Source organism: Rhinolophus hipposideros, assembly GCF_964194185.1.
Source record: "Rhinolophus hipposideros genome assembly, chromosome: 3".
Lineage (NCBI taxonomy): Eukaryota > Metazoa > Chordata > Mammalia > Chiroptera > Rhinolophidae > Rhinolophus > Rhinolophus hipposideros.
Genome location: NC_138049.1, coordinates 41,044,823 through 41,070,261, shown reverse-complemented (window position 1 = coordinate 41,070,261; position 25,439 = coordinate 41,044,823). Strand labels below are relative to the sequence as shown.

General features: G+C 33.7%; 1 protein-coding gene and 1 pseudogene across 7 annotated transcripts; one reads left to right on the top strand and one right to left on the bottom strand.

The window, feature by feature from the left end:
• Nucleotides 1-251: 251 nt before the first annotated feature.
• On the bottom strand, nt 252-25,118 carry ZUP1 (zinc finger containing ubiquitin peptidase 1). 6 transcript variants are annotated; one of them, XM_081044339.1, is made up of 10 exons: nt 24,873-25,118; nt 23,057-23,629; nt 15,415-15,525; nt 12,068-12,183; nt 11,176-11,344; nt 7,905-8,093; nt 7,440-7,605; nt 5,236-5,387; nt 3,946-4,166; nt 252-473 (listed from the first exon to the last, which is right to left on the bottom strand). In XM_081044339.1, the coding sequence occupies exons 2-10, from the start codon at nt 23,613-23,615 to the stop codon at nt 426-428; spliced, it is 1,731 nt and encodes a 576-aa protein (XP_080900465.1). In that variant the 5' UTR covers nt 23,616-23,629; nt 24,873-25,118; the 3' UTR covers nt 252-425. The 6 variants fall into 6 exon arrangements, with proteins under 6 accessions (XP_080900465.1, XP_080900466.1, XP_080900469.1 ...); XM_081044340.1 differs by having other exon boundaries at nt 24,990-25,114; XM_081044343.1 differs by lacking the exon at nt 7,905-8,093 and having other exon boundaries at nt 24,873-25,114.
• Nucleotides 13,355-13,888, top strand: LOC308495858 (HIG1 domain family member 1A, mitochondrial-like; annotated as a pseudogene). The gene has a single exon. The product of its transcript is annotated as an HIG1 domain family member 1A, mitochondrial-like (transcript).
• Nucleotides 25,119-25,439: the final 321 nt, after the last annotated feature.

The following is a 25,439-nucleotide window of genomic DNA, read 5'->3' as shown; positions in this document are numbered from 1 at the left end:
TGAGACAGCCTGGGTTCATACCCTGGATTATGACAATTTTCCCAGGCAAATTACTAATCTCACAGAGCTTCAGCTTCCTCACACAGGTAAAACAGTACTTGTCTCACATAACTATTTTGAAGGTTAAACTAATTAATACATGAAAAATACTAAGACTACCTACCACAAATAAGAACCCAATAAATATTACATACGACCATAATACAGAACCAGTTTCTGAACATGGATAAGAAAATACAAAACTCACAATGAAAATAAGATTATTTTATTGGAATAATTACTAAATCAGCACTAAAGGTATAATTTAGACATTTTAGAAACTAAAAGTTGAGTATTTAGAGAGTTCAGATTCGTAAGTTGTATTAAGGAGTTTAATATCAGAATTTGGAAAATAAAATCCCACAATCACTGAAATGCTTAATTCTTCAGGGAATCTTCTCAGCTGTAAAGACTTGAGAAGCTTGTTTCCTGGCCTTGAAAAAGAATTTTTAAAAAATTGTTAATTGTAAACAAGAAATCAATTAATTAGAATACTTATTATCATTCTAACATTAAAAGATAAAATCTGGAAATTTTTCAAAATAATGAAAATTCTTTAAGTAAAATCACAACTCTGAATTTAGGAAAATAGGAATAAACATTTTTAAAGACAAGCCATAAAAAACTTAAATAAAATTCTAGATAAAGACAAAACAGAGAGAAGTAAAAAGAAAATTTCACTTTTTATGTACTAATGAGTCAAAAATAAAAATGCTGCTCAAAGTCAGAGAGATAGAGACGGTGAAAACAGAGCAAAGGAGAAATAGAGAGAGAGGGCTATGAACAGAACCTATAAAAAAATCATCTTCTTAATTATGGCCTTAAAAAACTTAAACGTTTGTACTATTTTTACAACTTGACTTACAAATCAAGGCATATTATACCAAGCTAAATTAAAACAAAGCTAAATCAGGTTAAGAGTATAAGGATTATAGAGTGGAAAACAAAGAATGCAGTGATGTAATTTAACTACATATCAAAATGTGAAAGGAACTGAAGAACATGGCTATTAAGTAGATTTGTATTTCTTATTCGACTGAATTTGTTTAGGAGATATTTTGTAAAATAAGTGCTCCAAGATTAAGAACAGACTTTGGAATTAATACTCAAAAAACATATATGGAAAAAATAAATGTCTTATGGTAATTATAAGACAGTTGCCAAGATAAAAAAAATTTTTCTGAAGAACTGCTTGCTCTCCTTGAATGACAGCTGCATGATTATTAAAATATTATAATTAATTTAAGTCCAAATATGATGAACAAAACATAAAACATCTATAAATATCTATATTTTGGGATACTTTAAAATACAAAATTTGTTTCTACAATTAAAATTGTAATTATCACTTAGGAGGAAAAAGATGTTTTAAAAATGAGCTTTAAAAACAACAAAAAAGTAAAATCCCTCTTCTGCCCTTATTTAAAGCTGCAGATTTCTATCTGATGGTTTGCAGATAAATCAGTACATCAATACTTGCTGAACTCCTACAATGTATAAAGCACTGTTAAAAAGGACAGAATAACTGAAAGACACAGAAGCTTAGAAAGAAAAAACAACAACAAAGGGTTTCAAGCAATATGCAAACACAATGTTATGTTAAACTGGCAAGATTTTTTTCATTTTTCAACATATAATATCCTACCTTTTCAACAATAAATGTGAACTTGTTCACACAAAAGCTTAGCAAACATGAAACTATGAGCCTTTTATCCTCACAGAAGAAGTACCTTAGGGCAAGGCTCTGGATGTAAGTTGCCTGAAGTGGAATCCTGACTCATACTTAGTAGCTGTGTGACTTTAGGAATATAACAACTTCTCTGAGAATAGGCATCCACATCTGGAAAATGGGAAAAACAGTGCCTATCTTATAGGGCAGTTGTGTAGATTAAATTAATATATGTGAAGTGCTTAGGATAGCACCTAGTAGAAAGTAAGCATTATACAAGTGTTAACTAACATGTACCATGTTTCCCTGAAAATAAGACCTAGTTTACTGCGTCTTTTGGAGCAAAAATTAATATAAGACCGGGTATAATAATAACATAATATGATATATGATATGATATAATTAATGTTATAATATAATACTGGGTCTTACATTAATTTTTGCTCCAAAAGATGCATTAGAGCTGATGGTCTGGCAGGGTCTTATTTTCAGGGAAACACAGTATTAATACAGTAAGTCCTCACTTAATAGAGTCGATGGATTCTGTGACTTTAAGTGAAATGATATATAACAAAACCAATTTTATCATAGGCTAATTGATATAAACATGAAAGAAGTTCCTGTAGTATCTCATGAACGTTATAACAAATTGATGTTAAACAAAATGATGTTATTCGAAGACCTATAATGCAATTATAATCATATTATAATTATTATTCCTTCTCTATCTGGCAGTATTGTACAGTGTCAGCCAATTCTGATTCTTATGGCTAAAGATACAGCTACTTTCCATGACTCAAAAAAGAAAAAAAAAAGGGAACAGTAACAAATGTTCATTTTTAGAATTCTAACACCATCAACAAGGTCTTTGTTTCCCAAACCAAAGATAACAGCTAATTAAATGTTCTGCTAGACTCTATGATAGTATTTAACCCACCTATGCTCTCAAAAGTTATCTGTATACTGGTAAATAAGCATCTTTGTATTTTATAATAATTAAAATTAACCTATGACTTTATTCAGCCATATTAATAATAAGGTGAAAAAAAATGAATGCAATTTTGGCATTTAAGTCATCGCAAAAAAAATCTTTAATGTATCATAACTAAATTGAATAACCTTTTAAACAATCCTTGCCTTTATATCCCAAGTTGTGAGACTAAAAAGATTACCCTAGCTCTCTATCTCTCATTTCAAACAATTTTTGTCCTTTCCCCCATGATCCTTACTCTCCATAAATGCTCCTCTTTAGTCCTCTGTCTCTTCTCTCTTTAGAGAGAAACAAATCAATGTGAAGTACTCTAATAGGGACATTTTTTTCCTTTAAAATTCCGAGAACTGTACTCTTTCTAGACTTGATATGCTACCACACAGCTTCTTTACACCAAGTGAAGGGTTTTCAATTCCTCAAAATTTTTGTATAATGTATCACTGATCACTTAACTGCAAGGGATAAAGAGGCAACTGTATTGAAGTTAAATTCTAGAACTGTGTATATCCAAGTACACAACATAGAGCCTCTGAAATCACATGAATCACATTTCATACACAATAATTATAAGACCAATATGATTTAGGTTTTCTTATCATTTATGTTACACACAGTTGCCATTTTTCATCATTCACTTGACATTAAAAATTAAATTATTTTGCTAAGCGAAATAATTCAGAGAGAAAAAGTCTGACTGCACTCAGATGTGGGATATAACACTGAAAGCAACAAAGGCACAAGACCAACAAAGAAACAAAAACTCATAGACACAGACAAATTTAGTGGTTACCAGAAGGTAAAGGGGGAAGGGAGTCGTAGAAGAGGGAAAAGGGGGTCAAATATATGGTGATGGAAGGAGAAATGACTCTGAGTGGTGAGCACACAATGTGATATATAGATGATGTATTACAGAATTGTACACTTGAAACCTATGTAATTTTACTAATCATTGTCACTCCAATAAATTTTTTAAAAAGTAATAATAAAATGTATTGAGACAAAAAAACAAATTACTTTTCACAAAACTAAGTAGTTTTAAGAAGCTCTGAGTAAAGTATTTGAAAGTAGTTAGGGACTATTTGAAATTTAAAGACGTCCATTCCAGAAATTAAATAACATAAAAACAAAATATCTTTGCCAATTTAATGATATAGAATATAGTGTGAGGATATACAAAGGGATAATACTGGTTTTAACTAAAAATTTAAATTTGTTTATGAAGCATAATAAATATTTAGATACTTACAACTTTCTCCTCTGAAGTAAGAACACCCTCTACTGCCACTATCTGGTATTGCTTATGTTTTAAATTTCCCACAAACTTCCGAAGCTGCTTGAGACTGCTGGCCTCCATATCTTGCTTTAATAGTTTCTGCATTTCTTGAGAAGGACATCCGGGATCAAATATTAGTAAACATAATGTTCGGTTTTTCCTCTCTTCAATTCCAACAACTGTTCGACTATGACCTATCAAAAAATAAAAGTTATAGATACATATATGTATATGTATGGCTATACATACATATATAAGTAACTATACACATACACTATATACTCTCTTTGTGTATATAGTGTGTGCTCAAATGTGTGTTTAGAATATAAATACAGTGAGTCAGTGCCTCTGACATGGAGATATCTGAGTTCTCTCATTCCTAAGACACAAGAGTTTAGGTTCTACTTCCTAACCCTCAGTTTTCTTTTGTTCAATTTTAGTTTTCTAAAGGCTTCATTACAAAAAATTCTACTCTTACTGTGTCATATATTTTAGTTTTTCTTTCCTAATCCCTTGTTCCTCCTTATTCAAATTACCTCAAATGAAAGGATTTGAAATTTACCGACCACTGAACAAAATTCTCATGGTTCCAAAAGGTAAAAAAAAAAAAAGTAAATTTATACATACTAGAATGTCAATGGAGAGCTTTATAGCTTGTATTCCTAAATGATGAAATTTCTAACATTTACTTCTCCTTATTCTTGTCAATCGAAATTATCCATCTAAAAAAATTTATCAAATATGTATATATAGGCACTATTCCAGGCAGTTAGTGATACAGAAGCAAACAGAACAAACATTCCTGCCTTCATGGAGCTTATATTCGAATAGGAAGAAATACTCTATGAACAAGAAAAATAAGCAAAATACACACTGTGTTAGAGAAAACAAAAAATAAAACAGGAAGAGGGATAAGAAATGCCAGGGTTGGGGGTTGGAATACGATGAAATTTTAAATAACGTAATCATGTAAGGTGTTACTGAAGTGACACATGGGTAAAGACCTGAAAAAAGTAAAGGATGAACAATAAAGAAAGTGGACCAGGCGGCCCTGAAGATGCCAGGATTATTAATCATCTTTCATTACTCAGGAATGTATTATAATTAAAATGTAGCTGTGAAAATCAGACAGACTATTGTCACAATACTCCCCTCCTCTCCCTTACCTTATCAGAGTCTCAACCTGTCCTAAAGCAAAAGCCAATCAGTTGTCTTACAAAGATATTTTCTTAAAGTTAAACTTATTATCTGTGTTATACTAACCTTGATGCTGAAGATAGATGGGAGGTTTAGATGTACACACTACTTTTGGACTCCCTTCCCTTTCTGAAGAATAATAATTCAATATCCATTCAAATAAGCGAGGGTGTGTACCCAAAGGACCAGTTGACTTGTGAAAATCAATAATATGACACCTATAAAAATTGATAAAATGGATTATTTAGAGAATATTATAAAAAATATATTCATCAGTGGAGTTATCAAAATCAAAAACTCTTAGTTTAGAACTAATTTTATCTCATCATTTTTCTAAGAAAATAAACACAAATTTTATTCTTTATCTGGAAAACTGTCATTTTATGAAAAAATCCTTATTTTAATAACTTCATAATAAGGTAGATGACTTACCTAAGTTACTTTTTCTGACATGAATAGTAATGAAATAGAATAGAAGCTGCATGAAAAATAAATGAGGATCATACTTGATTTTTAAAACTCATCTATGTATAACCTGAGACACAGCTTTTATTCTAAAGCCTCTAAACCTGATAAACAATGAGAAGCCGACTTCTAATTTTAATTCCTCAACAGCTATTAATATCTATCAAAAATCTCCTGATTATTTTTCCTGTCAGTGCTTTCAAATTCCAATAATAGACAAGAAAAGAATACCTGTAAAAATCATACAAAAACCTGTCTGTATCCCCATCTATACATCCATCTCCTATTTGGCACAAGGCCTGGTAGCATCGTTTCCTCAAGAAGAAGTCAGTCTTGAATAAACAAAACTATTTTTAAAAACCTTTATTTTCACTTTATAGTGCAGATATCCTGTCCTTGTCTCTCTTGGCAATAAAATTTCCCAATACATTCAAATTGTAATGGTTGCTCTCTTTAGCCTCAGTAAGTTTAATGTTGATAACTTTCAAACTGATCACTATTAAATTTTAAATGTCAAATGAACTTTTGAATAAATTGTTAAAAAGTAGAAACAGTGCTGTTGGGTTAGCAGTTGACTGCATGTTTAAATTTAGAATTTGAATAGCACCCTAGAGTGTAACTCATAGAGAGCAAAAAGAAGACACTTAAATAACTAGTAAACAAATTCAAGTGTCAGCTACCAAAAGGCTTTCTTGAAAAACTAAACTTGCAGTTACCAAGAAAAACTGGATACTTCAGGTATTTTAGATGGAAAATGTCCTTTCCTTAAAACATCCTTTCAATTTAAATAATTCAAGAAAGTTATTATACACATATTAGGTTTTCTATTTATAATTTAAGATACATTTTTACCTCTGAATCTAATCAATGAATATGGTAGAAATGATGTAAAACACTGGCTAAATAGAAACAAACAAAAGGAAATACAGAGTCATGAAGCTTAAAGGCAAAGTTTCCATTAACATAGCTGGATCAGTATTACTATTGAGAATGGAAGATGCCACCTGATTTTCATTCCTGGGTGTACAACCTATTTATTTTCTCTGAAAGTTTTTAGGAAGCTAATGAAGGAAGTGTTCAAGCAAAAGAGAGTAGTCCAAAAATAAAGAAAGTCATGGAATCCAGGAAAAACCAGTCTCAAATTCAAGGAAACAATGAAGACATGCCCTGCGATTATAGCTGCGGAGGGGATCTAAAAGGCACATGATCTGGGCTAGAGCGAAGAGGGCTGACAGCTTCTAGACAGAGATGTCCAGGAACAAGAAGAGCCTCAGGTTACACAATAGTGGCGTGTCTGTAATAACTTGAGACCAAGTTATTGATGCAGTCAAATAGCAAAAGGGAAAAGGAAAGGTAATTCTTAATTCAAAGACAAAAAAGTTAAAACCTTCAGGAAAGAAAATAAAACCAGCAATGAGTAATATTTACAGTCATGATGGAAAACTCTGACTTTTAACTTCATAAAAACTGAGATTCAACCATGTTAGAAGGATTGAGGGTGAACAGGTGGGAGATGTGAGGGGAATGCAATAGTCAATGTCTAAAACTGATGAACCAAGAAAAAGCCATGAAAGCATATTATTTAAAAACATGGGAAGTGACAGTTGCCTCTGAGAAAAAGGACTTGCGAATAGAGAGGTGCTTGAGAAAGGGTATGAGTAGCTGGTTGTTATCATAAGCCTTTCAATGCCACTTAAATTTTATTTTTTAACTATCATTTTGATAGAAAAACGAAACAAAACAAAAAAAACAATAAAACCTTCCAGATATGACAATAATATTAACTTGGCTTTTTAGGTACATACTTTACCCTTAGGGAAGTCAGAAGTGTATATACTTCACATGCTCCGATCCAGGCCTTTGTTCCCTGTAACTTGTTATTAAGTTGAGACGCACCCTGAGGATCAAAACCTTCCTTCCAAGCATCTTCAATCATAGACTGAATTTTTGGAATACAAGGAACTGACATACCTAAAATCATACAAGCAAACATGTTACATTACAGTTACTAAAGTGCTCAAGAATATCATTTAGCATAACACCATACACTCTACGGGAACCTACAATACAGTTTTTAAACAATTATTCCTGACACCTTCTATTGTATCAGTTTCTCTTCCTCCAAACAGAATTCATGTTTTTAACGCAAATATCCACCAAAATACTTCTTCATTACAGCTATTAATTAATTGTGCCTACTACATATCAATTCATTCCATATCATATGTACTTTATCAAATGACAAGTTCAAAGTACTGTATTTCACCTACCTTTCAGGCAGTCACTGTAAGCATCATTTTGTAATAATGATGAAAGGAGCATTTGGAAATTTCTATAACCACAACCCCAACCTCTGTCACCAAAAGATGACTGAAAGTGATCCACCGCTGTGGAAAGCCACACGTGCCTCACATCTGTGGCAGCATTCTGATAATACCTATAAAGCGCTTCAATAATTCCTAAAGTACAAAAGAGATTTAGGAAACTTAGAAGGATTAGTTATCATCTTTCTATGGCTGTCTAATATATTTCTAATATCAATCTGTCCTTCAAGCGCCACATCTAAATCCTATCAATTCCATCTTTATCTTTTTACTGATATAACCTTAGTTCACGTCTGCTTTGCCACTAAAGCAATCATTTCTCACTTTCAAGGCAGCTTAGCAAAAGGACACAGTATCTTACAGGGCAGTGTTCTATAATCTTTTACAGATATATTTATTTTAAATTATATATACATTAGTATATTCTATAGTAACTCTAAAATACATGGGCAAATAGAAATTAAAGGATGACATGAATTAAAAACAAACAGAAGTTCTAATATTTTCTTTCTGAATACCCTAATGAATCATATTATACATTTGCTGGGATCTCCCATTCCACATCGAAACTTTTTACGTGGAGACCCTTAAAGAAGTATAAAGTTAGCCTTCAGAAACAGACCCATGGATATATGAAAATATATGACTTATGGTACTACAAATGAGTGGCAAAAGTATAGATTCATTAAATGGTACTGAGATATACAAACAATAAGAACTCTGAGTATTATTATAAATAAAGGGAAAATATTTGAACCATACCTTTTCTTTCTCTCTTTTCCTCCCTCTTTCACACATATAAAAAAATTCCAAGTGGATTAAAGTCAAGATATGAAAAGCAACGTATAAATATTTAAAGATAATATAAAGGAATATGTTTCTGATCTCAAAAGATGGGGAAATTTCTTAAACAAGACACTTAGGACACAAATAAAGGGAAAGATGGAGAAATGTGATAATATTCAAATTTAAAACTAATTAAAGACACCATGTACAAAATTTAAAGGCAAAATTACAGACTTGAAGAAGATATTTGCACCTCATTTAATCAACGAAGAATTAGAATCCCGAATACTTACAGGACTCCCACAAATTAATAAGAAAAAAAAATCCAATAGAGAAAGGACAGAGGAAGGGAATAGGATATTTACTGAAGAAACTACATCAGAAGTAATCAGGGAAATGCAAATTAAGAAATGTTATCATCTCATACTGTATTAAATGGCAAAAATTAAAAAGTGTCACCATACAAAGTGTGACCATACAAAGTGTGAGTGAAAATATACTGATGCAAAAGTAGATTATGACCATTTTGGAAAACAGTTTCACAATAACATTAACAAAGTTAAAGATGCACATGCCCTTTAACTTAGCACTGTACTTCCAGTTCTGGATGCAATATGAGACAAACTCTTGAAGGAGACCTGTTCATAATTTATGAGAGTGAAAAACTGGAAAAACCCTAAATGTCTGTCAACATGAAAACAGAAAATTAAGTTGTGTGTAATTCATCCAAGGAAATATACTATACAGCAGTCAAAACGAATGGCATACAACTATAAGATTCAATATATTTGAGCAAATCAAATTAGAGCATACCTACTGTAAAACAATTTTTATGTAGTTCAAACACAAACTATTACATATTGTTTATGGAAACTTACATATATGGTAAAATATTAAAACATATATGAGATGGATAAATACCAAATTTAATATAATGGTTCCCTTGGTAGAGGAGGAGGAGAGATTAGAATCAGAGAGGGGTACACAAGGGGTTTAATATATGTATGAAAGGTTTTACAGGTTTAAAATATTAAGATTCAAAAAAGCTGGGTAGTGGGATCAAAGCTGTTTCCATATAAGTTTTCTTTGCTTTTTGTTTTTTTACTACACTGATAGATATACTTTTAAAAATGTTAGAAACTTCAGGAAAAAAGGCATTCATCAGTTAAAAACTTCAGGAAAAAAGGCACTCGTCAGAGCAAAGCAAAAAACTGATTGTAAACACTAACTGAGCCAATTATTAGCTATGTAACCATACTTTGGGAAAGTAATTTAGCCTCTCTTAAGTCACAATTACCTCATCCAGAAAAATGTAACATTACACAAGAGAATGTTTGACAGTAAAATGATACCCTATTAAAGTACATACAGAGGGTACCAAAAGAATGTATACACATTTTAAGAAAGGAAAACTGTATTAAAATTGTAATACTCAATATATACTGATAACAAAAGATGAATACAAGTCACGTTTGACTTCTGCAATTACAGAGGTGCTCAAAGTGGTTACCATCAACGTCCAGACACTTTTGATTACCATAAACTACTGCTTGAGCAACGCTGACCAAAGTGTCCACTTGTATACATGTTTTTGGCACCCCCGGTAAAAAAGGTCTTAGTGTCTAAAACTGTTCTGAACAATATAGTAGCCACTATCTACATGCATGTAGCTACTGAGCACTTGAAATGTGGTTTGTGCACATCGAGATATTCTGTAAAGTATAAAATACACACTGGACTTTGAAGAATGTACAAAGACTGCAAAATATCTCAATAGTAGTTTTCAATGTTGATCACATGTTGAAATAATATTGTGGATATACTAGATTTAAATATTAAAATTAATTCCACCTGGTCCTTTTTATGGTTTCTAATGTGACTATGGAAAATTGTGGCTCACTTATATTTCTATTAGACAGCATTCATCTAAAACATAATAAGCACTCAATAAAAACTTCTGAAAGGTTCATTTTTAAATGCCAAGTAAATTAACATAATATAAAAGTGAAGCTGAAACTGAATGATATTGAATATCAACTATAATTAAATATATATGTAGTCACGGGATGTGGAGTACAGCATAGGGAATAGAGACAGTGGAATTGTGACAGCTATATACAATGTCAGAGGGGTAGGAGATTGGGGAGGTTATTACTTTGTGATGGATGTAAATGTCTAAATATTACATTGTTTTGTATACCTGAAACTAATACAACAGTGAAGTTTTTTTTTAAGTGAATTATTTACTGTAAAAATAGAAGTTTAGAAGTTTCAAAACAACACATTTAAAAAAATTATTTGAACATATTGTCTTATCTAAATCTTTATAAACTGTGGATTATGGAAATTAAGCAAAATTCAAATAATTCTGATTATTACTTCAATGATGTATGGAAGACTAAAACCATGATTTTGATGTTTAAGTACTCACCAGAAGTTTTTGTTTTTCCATCATCAATACCAATAGCTAGTGATTCCATCATATCAGCTCTTCTTCTATGAAATTCAGATGGATGCATTCTTCCCCTATTTACTTCTTTCTCCATATTTCGGAGTTGCTGTTGTTTGTACCCTCCAGAATTATCTAAACCATATTGTCGCTGATGAACATAAAAACAAATGACTTATTTTTATGTCCCTTTAACTCAATGAGGAAACGGACTTACCAGTTTCAATATTCTGGAAATGCATTTAAAACACACTGGTCTATAGACTTTTATACAGGTCAAAAAGATTTTTATAAAAAATAAATCACACACACACAAAATCCCTGAGTTAGTAATAGACCTACTCTATAAATCAGTGTGGCAAGAGACTCGTTTTCCTTGTAGTAGGGAAAGTAGAGAATCCTGTCTTCCTACTAAACTTATCTACCTTCCTGTGAAAGGTAAATAAATTCTGAACGAACTGCTGATTTTTTCAAGGAAACCTGTTACTACTCGTTATTTGGCTCCCGGGCTAGAGTACAACGTCCTACTTACTGCATAGTTCATTCAGGCATTCATTCTACGTAGTAAATGAACTATGTTTTTGCACAATGAACAGACTCAAACAATAGGTATAAAACAGCTTCTATGGAAAAGTTTCTGAGATCTAAACAATTAACTTGCAAAGTTACATAAGAAATTCCCTTAATATTGGAAACTTTTTGTATTGATAATGTTCAAAATTATGTAAGGCAAGAAGACTTAGAAAAAAAACAATTTTCTTTTCTCCTATGTAAAAAATATTTTGTATAATAACAAGGACAAATATAATAGGCATGTTTCAAAAGTAAGAACTCTGCCAAACTAGAACATGGTAACTGTTATTAATCTATGTACCTGCAGCTTCTGAAATTCTTCCATTTCTTGTCTTGATTCTTCAGCTCTCTTTCTGTCTTCTTGTTGAAGCTGGCGAGCCAATTCTAGATCTTTAGAACACTGGACTCTATCCATTCCTATCAGATAGTTTTCATGTTTAGAATACAATAACTATTGAAATCAAAACGTACTTATTATATGTAAACACGTATTTTTAAAATGGAATAAATATTGTTATTTTGTCATTCATATCTATGATGTCATGGAAACAATGAATATAAATCTAGCAGAACTTAAACTGCTTCTGTAAGGGTATAATCTCCATTTAAATCACTAATATTCACTGAGTATTCAGGCTGTGGCAAGCACTTTTCATTATCTCATTTGGATCCTTACAATAACCTTAGGAAGTTAGGTATCATTAACTACTGAAGAAACCAGAACTTAAGAGAAATTTAGTAACACCCTCACTGGTACTCCTCATTAACACAAATCAGGCAGATGGGTTTTTTTAAAGAAATACTGAATGGTGGACATGGGAGGGTAATAAAGAGCATAAAAATGTTTGCAAAGCATAGGTTTTAGGTCATAACTTAAGAGTCTGGCCCCAAACAAATAGTACAACTCTGCAACAGCAGGCCGTTTCCACTCTACCCAGTGTCCCATAGATCCATTAGTCAGTGGCTTTTGGCCAGTATCTTGTCTCCTTGATCTCCCAATTGGATGGTTTAATTGTGTCTTTGAATATTCTTTCCTTTCAAATCTCTCAGCCTCTGCTATATGTTCCCGTTTGGTCCCCACTTCCATTATTGGAGATACGCAATTCACAACTGATTTTCAGTGTACTTGGGACTATCTACAGTGATATCCAGACCGAATCTTTCTCTCATTACTCATTATTGCTTACAGAATAATTTATGTAGCCATACAAAGCCTATCATAAACAAAGAAAAAATTATCAGACATTGAGCTTCAGAGGGTTATTCTTCCACAGTAGTTAGTAGAGAACCAACAGAGTAGAAGACTGTTCCATTTTTGCTACAGTAACTCTTATCTTGAGATTTGGCTGAGTGAACAGGTAATCCTGTCCATAGAGATCACTGACTGCTACTAGGCCCACTGACACTAGAACACAAAAGAGCCCAGGGTTAACAGGTAATGTCTAAGTACCAGAAAAACTGAAATCCAGCAGAACACAACTGGTTTCTCTTAGGGTCTGCTTTATATTTGTTTCTTTGGGATTGTGAAACTCATATAGGATCGTTCCACTTCTAAGATGCCATAATGATTTCTTAAAACAATACCACATTAAAAATATAGGGAAAGAAAGAGAAGCTGGCCAGAGGGCGCATGTAGGCGGGGGGTCAAACGCCAGTTGAAGTTTGAGAAAGCCTGTTGTCCTTTGAAGATTCTTCAATTACTATGTTAACTGACACAGATATTTCTCTTTCTTCATATGATTAAGATTAGGGATCTAAACTTATTTGAAAAGCTAAAGAGGCACCATTTGTCCCCATCAGAATGGCAGATTTTGCAGCAATTGTTGCGTATGGATTACATAAATTAAAGAGCAGGGGAAATACCAAAACATCCACATGCGCAGGGCAGCTCAAAGCTTTGTTGTGAGAGCAATGACCCGTTGCTTTGGGATATTCCATGTATCGGGAACTCTGGGCCAAACCTAAACCTTAGGAGATGCTGTCTCGGTGTGGTTGGTGATACTTGCTATAGTAAGACATCTTATATTGAGGTTATGTTTGTGTTGAAAATACAGCATTTGGGTGGGTCAGACAATAACATGGTAATTGGAATATTGGCTTCCTTTCTTACAGGCTTGTTTTGCCTTGTGACTAAATTACTAGTGACTAGTTCACGAAGTACGTCGTTCAGGAGAGTCATTTAGTACATAAGAAACATGTCACTTTTAAATACACTTGATAGTGGTAAAATGTCCACCTTGTTAAACTCTTCTGATATAAGTAGTTCTAAAGAGGACAACATGCCAATTCTGAAGTACTCCCAGTTGCAGAATATCATATGCTTTTGATGTTATGGAGGAATCCTATTTGCCCCTGTTAATTTAACTTTTTTTCTGCCTGCCTGAATGAGCACTTCAGTTTTTAGGGCTGGTCAGCTTTTGAAGAACCCTTTCAGAAGACTGCATGGCATGCAATGTTACAAGCCTCCCCACAACTGAAAATGTTATGTGTTTGTGTGTTTAAGCCAAACCTAAAATGCTGATAGCAGGGCTGCTAGAAGGTAGTATTTATTTCAGCATCATACTTGCAAACATGAAAATAATTTAATTATGGATCCCAGATTAGCTCTTTTGTAATTACAGAATTATATTTTTGCTGCTGTTAGAGTAGTTTAGTAGAGTAGTTTTATGTCATCTTGAAATAGAAACATGTATTTTAAGTGCTAATGCAAATAATGGAAAACACTTTTTAAATGTGTGCAGTATGTTTATTGTCCCTGTAAGAATTATACATGTAAGGCTAAACAAATTACCTATAATAGAAGTGATTAATGATTTATGAGTAAGCTGGTCAGATATACACAAATTTTGGTGTACTATAGAAGGCTTTACTGTACTTCTGAAATTCTCTTATGTAACCTGAATTTACATTGCATGGTGACAACATGGTAAATGTAGTGTTATTAAAGTAAGTGAACACATCAAAAAAATAAAATACATATATATGAAGAGGAAAACTTTTATAGAGTTACATAAAACTAGTAAGTGGTAATATGCATAGAAGAATCTTGGCAAGCAGCTGGAAATACACTTGAGAAACTTTTTAGTCATGTAGTTCACATTATTTTTTGTATGTGTCATATGGCAACTGCCTAGTTCAACAATTTTTGCCCACCAGATACTAAATTCAGTTACTTATAACTGCTGAAAGAATGGCCTCAACTTCCAAATCAAACAGATTTTTAAAAATTGCACAATTTGGGTGGTGAACACACAATGTGAGATACAGATAATGTATTACAGAATTGTACACCTGAAATCTATGTAACTTTACTAACAATTGTCACCCCAATAAACTTTAGTTTTAAAAAAAAGAAGGAAAAAATTGCACAATATTTCATTGTCTACTAAATACTGGCAGTCAGGGGCAAAACACTGGATGTACAACTGTAGTTCAATTGCTGGTCACAATAGTTCATCCTGCACAATTTTTCTGTAAAACGACTTCTAAAAAAACTTGAAGCTAGATTAGAATTCTTTAAAGGTATAGATTTATTTTTAACCAGTATGCTTTTTTTTCTCTATGTATCACTAATCTAAAAATTAGATATGTGTCCTAGGAAGTAGAAGTTAAGTCATGACATTCTTATTTTTAAACATATAAATATACCTTGTCCAAAACTGCTTTCTTCCAAATGCAAGTCTACATGTTCCTGGAGAATATGGTAATTTGTGCAGATGAGTCCACACATAGGGCAGTCATACAGTGGTTGGTCACAATCTGTATTAGAGATATAATTCAACTGGTTTTATTTTTAAAACTTTGTAATTTTTTTACCCCAAGTCAAAGATTGTCTACCATCCAGAAACCTTATTAAATAAATAAAAGCTCTTTGTAAATTGATTTAAAGTTGTTGTTTTTTATTTCTAGGGTTAAGATGGAAGACTGAGCATAAGCACAAACCTTTCTTACCACTGTAATAAAAGAAAATATTACAAACATTCATATCTGTACTCAAAACAAGCAAAGTTGAAAGAAAAGTTAAAATGGTATGTAGGGGCCAGTCCAGATACGAATTTTAGAGGCTAAATTCTTAGCCCTTTCCAAACTAAATGGTGAGATGCACAAGTCAAGCATTCAGCAGAAAGCTAGGAACTGGGGATCATACTACCTAGTATGGAGCAGGAAATCAAAAAGCTGGATGCATCAACCAGCACTGCCGGCAAATAGGTACGTGTCCAGGACAGAAGAAGTGTTACCTCTGCAAGACCAAGACCGCCAATACTGGGCACGAAAGAGGGACCCGGATGGGCAGAGTGAAAGCACTGATCAATCCATACATGTAAGGCCTGCTTTGCAAGTGGAGTAACTACGTATGGAAAGCAGCTGAGACTGCTGTGCAGCTATTTATTTCTGCGAACAAAGTGAATGAGACTGGACTCATTTTAGCTGGATCAGCTGACTTTAAAACTGAATTAAGTCAATCTCGTATGTTTGATCAGAGGTTGCAATCTAAAGTCTTAAAGTTAGTTGATATATCCTGTGGTGGTGAAACTAGGAGCCAAGGTATTAAGTTATCTGCTGATTTACTTTCCAAAGTGAAGTCATTCAAAAGAAGAAATGAATCCAACGATACTTTGATGAAATCAGCGAGGACACAGACAAGTACTGTGTTGGAGCTGACTAGACATTAAAGGCTTTGAACATGAAAGCTGCAGAGATTCTAACAGTTTATGAAAATTTGGATACAATGAGATATGTTTCTCATTGCCAAGGCACAGAAAAGGAGAAAATACCTAACTGCAGAACAAGAGAAGGATAAATTTCATTTCACAGATGGGAAAGAATATAAGCTGGCTGAGAACATGCCACTGTTGGAATGGTTTGCTAACAATTATAAAATAGTTGGAGCTACATTGGAAACTCTCTCAGATAATTCACAAGAAGCATCCCAGTTTATGAAAGAATTTGGTGGAATTGGAGTTATCTTGCAGTACCAAGTAGATTTCCCGGGAATGGAATATCAAGGAGGAAACAACGACTTTTTTTACCTTAATGAATACTAAGTAGTTGACATGGGTCCTGCAAATCGTGCTTTACCCTCCAGCATCCAACCCAAACAGCATACCTTTGGTGGAATCCAAACAGAGCCCTGCTTTACAAATGGACAATTTCCAGAATTTAATCCATGAGCATCAGTTAGTGAAAGAAACGGAAACAAAACCAGAACCGACTCTAAACTTTGGTTTGTCATGGAGTCAGAGCAGCAGTCAACAACTAAATTCCTAGATGCCACTTTGGAATAATTTAAGAAGAAACCCAGTTTTCACTTTTATTTTGTGAAATTGGTTGCTCTTGTATTTTATGGGGGGAAAAAGCTTTTTTTTTAACTTTCATACATATAAATAAAAATACTTTTTGTGCTGTAAAAAGTTAATAAAATTAACATCATAAAAAAGAAAGAAAGAAAGAAAGAAAGAAAGAAAGAAAGAAAGAAAGAAAGAAAGAAAGAAAGAAAGAAAGAAAGAAAGAAATGCTAGAGATAAAAAAGCACCAGCAGAAATGTTTCGTGGGCTCATTAGCAGGCTGGACATTGTTAAAGAAAGAATGTTTGAGCTTGAGGATACGACAAGAGATACTTCCCAAACTGAAAACTGAAAAAAGACCAAAAAAAAAAAAGTATCCCAAACTGAGGGAGAACTATAAAAGGCGTAACACATATGATAGGAATATGAGAAGAAAGAAAGGAGCTTAAGTAATATTTGAAGAAATAACGTCTGAGCATTTACCTTAAATTAATGTTAGACACCAAACTATAGATCTAGAAAGCTCAGAAAACACCAAGTAGGGTAAATGCCAACAAACAAACAAACAACAAACCTACACCTAGACATATCATGTTCAAAGTTCAGAAAATAAAAGATAAAAAAATCTTGCAAGAAGATCAAAGGAAAAAAACACCTTACCTATATAGGAGCAAAGATAAGAATTACATCCGACTTTTCCTCAGAAACCATGCAAGCAGTAAGAGAGGGGAGTGAAATATTAAAATGTCCAGAGGAAAAAAACCCACCAACCTAGAATTCTGTATCCTTCAAAATTACTCTTCAAAAGTGGAGAAATAAAGAATTTATCAGACAAACAAAAATTGAGGTAATTTGTTACCAGTAGAACAGCTTGCAAAAAAATGTCAAAAGAAGGTCTTCAGAGAGAAGAAAAATGATGTAGTTCAGAAATATGGATATACATAAAAGACAAGCATCAGAGAAGAAATGAAGGTAAAGGAAAAACTTGTATTTTTCTCATTCTTAATTGATGTAGCAGATAAGTTTATTCAAAATAAAAATATCTGCAATGTATTCAATTATGATATACATGTATGTATGTATTATATGTATACTTACATGTATGTGAAATGAGTAAGTGACGGGGGGAGAAATTTGGTGTTATTATAAGGTACTTGCACTACCCATGCAGTGGTATAGTGAGTGTTATTTGAAAGTACACTTGGATTAGTTGTTAATGTATACTGCAAACTCTAGGCCAACCATTAAAAAAACTAAAAATAGAGGTATAACTGATATGCTAAGAAAGGAGAGTGTTGAGCAAGCAACATCTGCTGGCTATTATCAGGAGTAGAAGTCAGAACGAACACTTCATCTTGGTATCGGAACCACCAAGGAAAACAATGCAGTTAGGCACTGGACAGAACAACACTTTACTCATAGTAAACAGAGAAACACACAGAGAAGAGAAAGAACAAAATCAACTTCATTATTAGACACTGGTATGCCATGGCCAGTGGCTCCCTCCCAACACTCTTCTTGTGCAGGGGAATGAAAGACCTTATGCCCTTCCCCAAGGGGAGAGATATAGCAGTAAGGTTGGTCAAATGCTACATGCACACACACACACACTTAAGAAGAACAAAGAAGTATACACACTATTGTTTGAAACAGAAAGATATATCCACACAAGGGAATAAATCCAGCACAGGCTGTGAGGCCTCTGTAGCTCCCGATAAGGAAGTGTTTCAGGCGGAAGGCCCATGCTTATGTGGCCAAGTAGGAGTGAAAAGACTATGCATGAACTGTCTTTGTCAATAGAGAGAAAATGGAATCATATAAAATGCTCAATTAAAACCACAAAAGGCAGAGAAAGAGTACAGGACAAAAAAAGGAGAACAAGGGTAACAGCAGAAAACAACAAATATGCTAGATATTAATCCAACTATAGGCATAATCACTTTAAATGTCAATCATCTAAATGCACCAATTCAAAGACAGACTGTCACAGGGGGTCAAAAAACAAGACCTACCAACATGTTGTCTACAAGAAATTCACTTTTAAATATAAATACACGTGTAGACTAAAAAAGTAAAGGGATAAAGATACACCATGCTGGCCTTAATCCAAAATGTAAAAAAGCAGGAGTAGCTATATTAAGTTGAGCGAGAACAGACTTCAGAACAAGGAATGTTATCAGAAATAAAGTGGGGCATTACATAATAATAAAGGATTTAGTACTCCAGGAAGACATGAAAATCCTCAATTGTGTATGAGCCTAACAACAGACTGTCAAAATACCTGAAGCAAAAACTGATAGAACTGCAAAGAGAAAACAATGGTTAGAGAATTTTTAACACTCCTCTATCAGCAGTAGACAGATTAGGTGGCAGAAAACAAGGATATAGTTGAACTCAATAGTAAGTAGCATCAATTAACTGGATATAATTCACACCTCTACACAATTTCATCCAGCAATAGCAGAATACACATTCTGCTCAAGCTCATATAAAACATCCATCAATACAGACCCGTGTTAGGCCATAAAACACATTCTAGGCCACTAAACCTTAAGAAATTTAAAGAATAGAAATCATACAATGTCTGCTCTCAGAACACAATGCAATTAAACTAGAAATCAATTAACAGAAAGATAGCTGGAAAATCCTCAAACACTTGGAGATTAAATAACATATGTCTAAATAATAATTCATCACAGAAATCTCCGGGGAAATTAACAAATATTTTGAACTAAATGAAAATTAAAATACAACTTAAAATTTGTGCAATGCAGCAAAAGCATTGCTTAAAAAGAAATTTATAACATTGACTGCATATATCAGAAAAGAATAAAGATCTAAAATCAATCATCTAAATTTCCACATCAGGAAACTAGAAAAAGTAAATCCAAGGTAAGCAGAAGAAAGAAATAATAAAAACAGAGCGGAAATCAATGAAATTGAAAACAGAAAATCAATAGGGAAAACCAATGAAACCAAAAGCTGTTTCAATGAAAAGACTGATAAAATCAATAAGCCTCTAACAAAGAGTGAACACAAATTACTAATATCAGAAATAGAATAGGGGACAATCACCACATGTCTCATAGACAAAAATAAAGGAATTTTTATGAATAACTATTCTCCCAACTTTGATAATCTTGATGAAATGGACCAATTCCCTGAAAGACACAATGAGGTAAAACTCACACAAGATAGAGATACTTGTAATCTGAATAGGCCTATATATACTAAGAAATTGAATCAACAATTAATAACATTCCTGGGCACCAAGCCCAGATGGGTTAACTGGTGAATTCTACCAAACACTTAAGAAGGAAATTATACCAATTCTCTACAATCTCTTCCAGGAAATAGAAATAAGGGGAATACTTCCTAATTCATTCTATAAGGCTAGGATTACCCAAATAACAAAACCAGACAAAGATAACCAAGAAAACTACAGACCAGTATCTCTCATAAACAGAGATGTAAAAATCCTCAACAAAGTATTAAAAAATCATCCAAGAATGTATAAAAATTATACTCTGATCAAGTGGGATTTATCCCAAGTCAGCAAGGCTGACTCAACGCTCATCAATCAATTAATGTAATCCATCACATACAGGCTAAAGAAGAAAAATCACATCAAGTGCAGAAAAACCACTCAACAAAATCCAACACCTATTCATGATAAAAACTCGCACCAAACTAAGAATGGGGAAGGACTTCTTTGTCTTGATAAAGAATATCTACAAAAAACCTACAGCTAACATCATAGTTAATGGTGAGAAAACGTGAGAAAAAATACAAAATTCAGATAAAGGAAATCAAAGAACAACTAAATAAATGGAGAAGACTCATGTGACAAAGATCTGTTATACAAAATATACAGAGAACTCTTAAAACTTAACAAGAAAACCAAAAACCAGATTAAAATATGGACCAAAGACCTTCACAGACACCTCACCAAAGAAGATACACAGATAAGTAAGCATATGAAAAGATGTTCACCATGTTATTAATTTCAAATTAAAACAATACCACTACATATATATTAATATTATAATGGCCAAAATCTGGAACACTGACACCAAATGCTGACAAGGATGTAAAGCAACGGGAAATTCTCATTCATTCCTGGTGGAAATGCAAAATGATAGACACTTTGGAGGGCAGTTTGGCAGTTTCTTATAAAACTAGATACACAAACCGGGTTAACTAAACAGGGTTAAACTAAACAGCAGTAACCAGGTTCCCAAATAAACTGAAAACTACTTTTCACAGAAAAACCTGCATATGGATATTTAGAGCAGCTTTATTTATAATTTATAATATAAACTTGGAAGCAGATGTCCTTCAGTAGGTGAATGAATAAACTTTGGTACATCCAGACAATGAAATATTATTCAGTACTAAAAAGAAATGAGCTATCGAGCCATGAAAAGACGTGGAGAAAACTTAAATACATTTAATAAGAGAAAGAAACCAATCTGAAAGTTATATACTATATGATTTAAATCAGGAGTGTCCAAACTTTTTTCAATGTTTTTTACCAAGGGCCATATGCGGTAAAATACACAAACAGCTGCGCCACTCACTCGAGGTGAAGAACGTATTGCCTCACCTGGTTTATTTAAGTAAACTAAACATATTTTTGGAATTTGCTGCGGGCCAATTAAAAATGGATTGTGGGCTGCAGTTGGCCTGTGGGCCGCAGTTTGGACACCCCTGATTTAAATTTTGACGTTCTGGAAAGGCAAAACTATGAAGACAGTAAAAATGTCAGTGTTTGGCTAGGGATGAAGAGGGAGAGGAGAGAATTCTTACAGCAGTGCAACTATTCTGTAGGATACTACAGTGGTGGGTACGTCTTTATACGTTTGTCAAAACCTATAGAATATACAACACCAGAATGAACCCTAATCTAAACAGACTTGGAGTGATAGCAATGTGTCAATGTAGATTCACTGATTATGACAAATGTTATCACTTCATACAGGATATTATTGATAGGGAGGTGGTTGTGAGTCTCTGAGGTATATGGCTACTTTCTGTACTTCCTCTGCAGTTTTGTTATGAACCTGAACTTGCTCTAAAAAATAACATTTATTAATTAAAAAAAATCTTGACACTTTTCTTTCACCTTTTACAAAATATACCTCAAATGAATCATAGCTTTCAATGTAAAATTCAAAACTATAAAACTTCTGTAAGATAACATATGAAAGGTGACCTTGGGTTTCGTGTTGAGTTTTTAGATACAACACCAAAAACACAATCCATGAAAGAAATCAAGTTGCACTTCATTACCAGTAAAAACTGCTCTGCAAAAGACATTGTTAATAGAATGAAAAGACAAATCCCAGACTGGGAAAAAGTATTTGCAAAACACGTAGTCCTTTATCAGTAAAGGACTTGTATCCAAAGCATATAAATTACTCTTAAAATCCAATAGTAAGAACAAGACACAATCCTAAATGTGCATGCATCAACAAAGCCTCAAAAAATACATGAAACAAAAACTGATAGAGATGAAAGGAAAAATAGACAAATATGCAATTACAATTGGGGACTTCAACCCCTTTTCAAAAACTGGTAGAACTGCTACACAGAAAATTACCAAGGAAATAGAAGATCTGAACACAGTCAAAAAACATGATCTAACTGATAAATATATAAACACCCAACACCACCAGAATACACTTTGTTGCCCAAATGTCCACGGAACTTGTACTAAGGTAGATCACACACCATTATCTTGGGCCATAAAACAAGTTTCAACAAATTTTAAAGAACTGAAATAATAGGAGTGTGTTTTCTAATCACAATAGAATCAAACTAGAACGCAATAAAGGAAAATCCGTCTGAGACAGTGCACTGGGTTGGTGGTAAGTACAAGAACACCTTCTAGAAATTGGACTGAGTGTATTTCTCCCTAGAAAACTACTTTCAATGTAGCCGAACATTTACTATTATCTGCCTCTGAGACTACTGTTACTTGTTATATAAAGTGAACACTTTACCTTCTAATGGAGTGTCTAAAAGATTGGCATGCTTTGTTTTCACGTGAGTTTCCATGTCTTGATTACAATCTTCTATTTTTCCACAGAATGGACAATCCGGAGGACTATACATTGTTTCATACATTGATCCTTTTATTTTGGATAAGTCACACTGTTTTTCCTTACTTTTCAGGAATTTTCTAGACTCAGTTAAGTTCTCCGAGTAAAAGGCTTTATGTTTTAAAGTACCATCCTTAGGCAGGCTTTGAGCTGAAATTTTCGGATGATTAGAAGCACAAGCTGAATGAATACTTGAATTAACTTCCATTCTACACTGTAGGGTGTTGTCCTCCCTGTTATCTGAAGTTTCATACTGTCTTGTGTTGACCCTCTCCAAGTTTCTTTCTAGTTCATTTTGTTCCAAGTGAGCAGTTTCAATATGAAAACACATTTCATCATAATTCACACCTGACAACTTGCAAAATGGACATATAACTTCATTTTCCATGTGAACAATTAGGTGAGCCTTCATATCTTGTTCTGAGTTTACGGTTTCACCACAAATATCACAAGAAAGCATGGTACATCAGGTAGCTAGAAAAGAACACAATATTATGTTAAGTTAGAAAGAGTTGGAGAAAAAGAAAATGCATTTTATAAAATGATTTGAAACAATTAAATTTATTTAAAACTGGATTATTTAGATGAAGAAAATTTCAATGTACCTACTGTTCCTCAAATATACAAACTTATAAATTTCAACCAAAATTTCACTACTGTCTTTTAAGTTTATAGTTTCAATAAAACAAAGGTAATAATTCAAATTAAAAAAAATAATTTTTCAAATATTTCAAAAAGTGTGTCTGGTCTGAGGTAGAAGAAAAGTAACATTTATAAAATTGCTCAGGTAAGAAAAAACAGGTAAGAGAAAACAAAGAGAAGTTTTACCAACTGATGTATCTAAATACACAACCTTAAAGTTAATGATGGGGAGGGTAAATAAACACATCTTAAAAATAGCAGTTAACAGTTAAAGAGCTTTACACATATCAAATTAATTTAAGTACCATTATAATACTACATGGAGTAAACCCTGGCTCAGATATGTCACAACAGGCAGAAAGTGAACCCGGACCCGGTCAGGCTCGAGGCTGTACTCTCAACCTAAAGAATAGAAGGAGAGTGAGCATAGTAGAAAAGAACACTGATTCCAGAGTTAAAATAACTGCGTTATAATCTCTGGTTTCAGAATTTTAGGTAAAACACATCACCTCTTTGAGCTTCCGTCTATAGAATAAGTTGTACTAAAGCAGCAGTCATTTTTGAGTTTTATGGACTTAAAAGTACTGGCTACCGACAAAAAGTGATTTTTCTAAGAAATATGTTTTAAAAAAGCACCGCCACAACCTTCCTACTACAGACCATCGTTCAGCTGAGGACTATTTAAAAACAAATAGGGGAAAAAAAAGATATGGAAACTATTCCCATCATCTAAATAAATTTAGCTTTATAAGAACTCCCTACACTGTCCTTATTTTTCTCATTTCCCTTTAGAGAAGTGAAAATAGTCCGGTTTTAGAAGAAAATTTCCCCAATCCGTGAGTGTAAAGAACGTCACACCAGAGTGTCTTCTATTCCCGTGGCTGGGCCCCGGCTAGACACAGAAGGACACACTTCAACTCCCACTTAGCGTGAGAGCTGTAAGGAGGCGGGGGACAAGTGCTGGGATGGGTATGCAAGGAGAGGCGGTACCGGCCAGAATGCAGCAAGGCCGGGTCTGCCCAAAGGTCCTCTCCTACGTCCCGACCCAGGACACGAAATAAGCTCAGACACTTACTGGGTCAAAGATTTGGGCCTGGGAAATGAGGGCTGGGACCCTCAGTTTCTTTCTACATGCCCGGAGCTGACAGCATCTGGCTCGCCGGAAGAGGAATACGCGAGCGGCGTTGATTACCTTCCCGGGCTTGAAAGACAAAGGCAGGCCCTCTCTTCACCCATAGATTCAGTGAACGGAGAAATGAACCAGCGACTTCAAAAGACTTCAGCCTCCAGTATCACATTCAAAAAAGCTTTTCCTCTGTTCCCGGAAGGGGAGGGCTCCCAGCATGCGCCGGTCTGGGTTGTACTGCATTCTGGAAGTTGTAGTCATTTTCCCATCCTTCCATTAGGGTTCCCACTCCTAATTTACTAGGAGAGACAGTAGGCTCTGAAGTCTTTCTGAATGAATTACTAGGGCGGGTCCTAGTGTGACAAGGAGGTCAAGAAAAGAAAAAACACAACCCCGTGCCTCAATTCAGCTTAGGCAAGCTACCTAACAATGGAAGATAAGCAGGTCAGAGCAAAAGTGCCGTGGGAAATTTTCGGCCACCCGAACATATCTTCCGTTAAAACCATGTACTCAGTT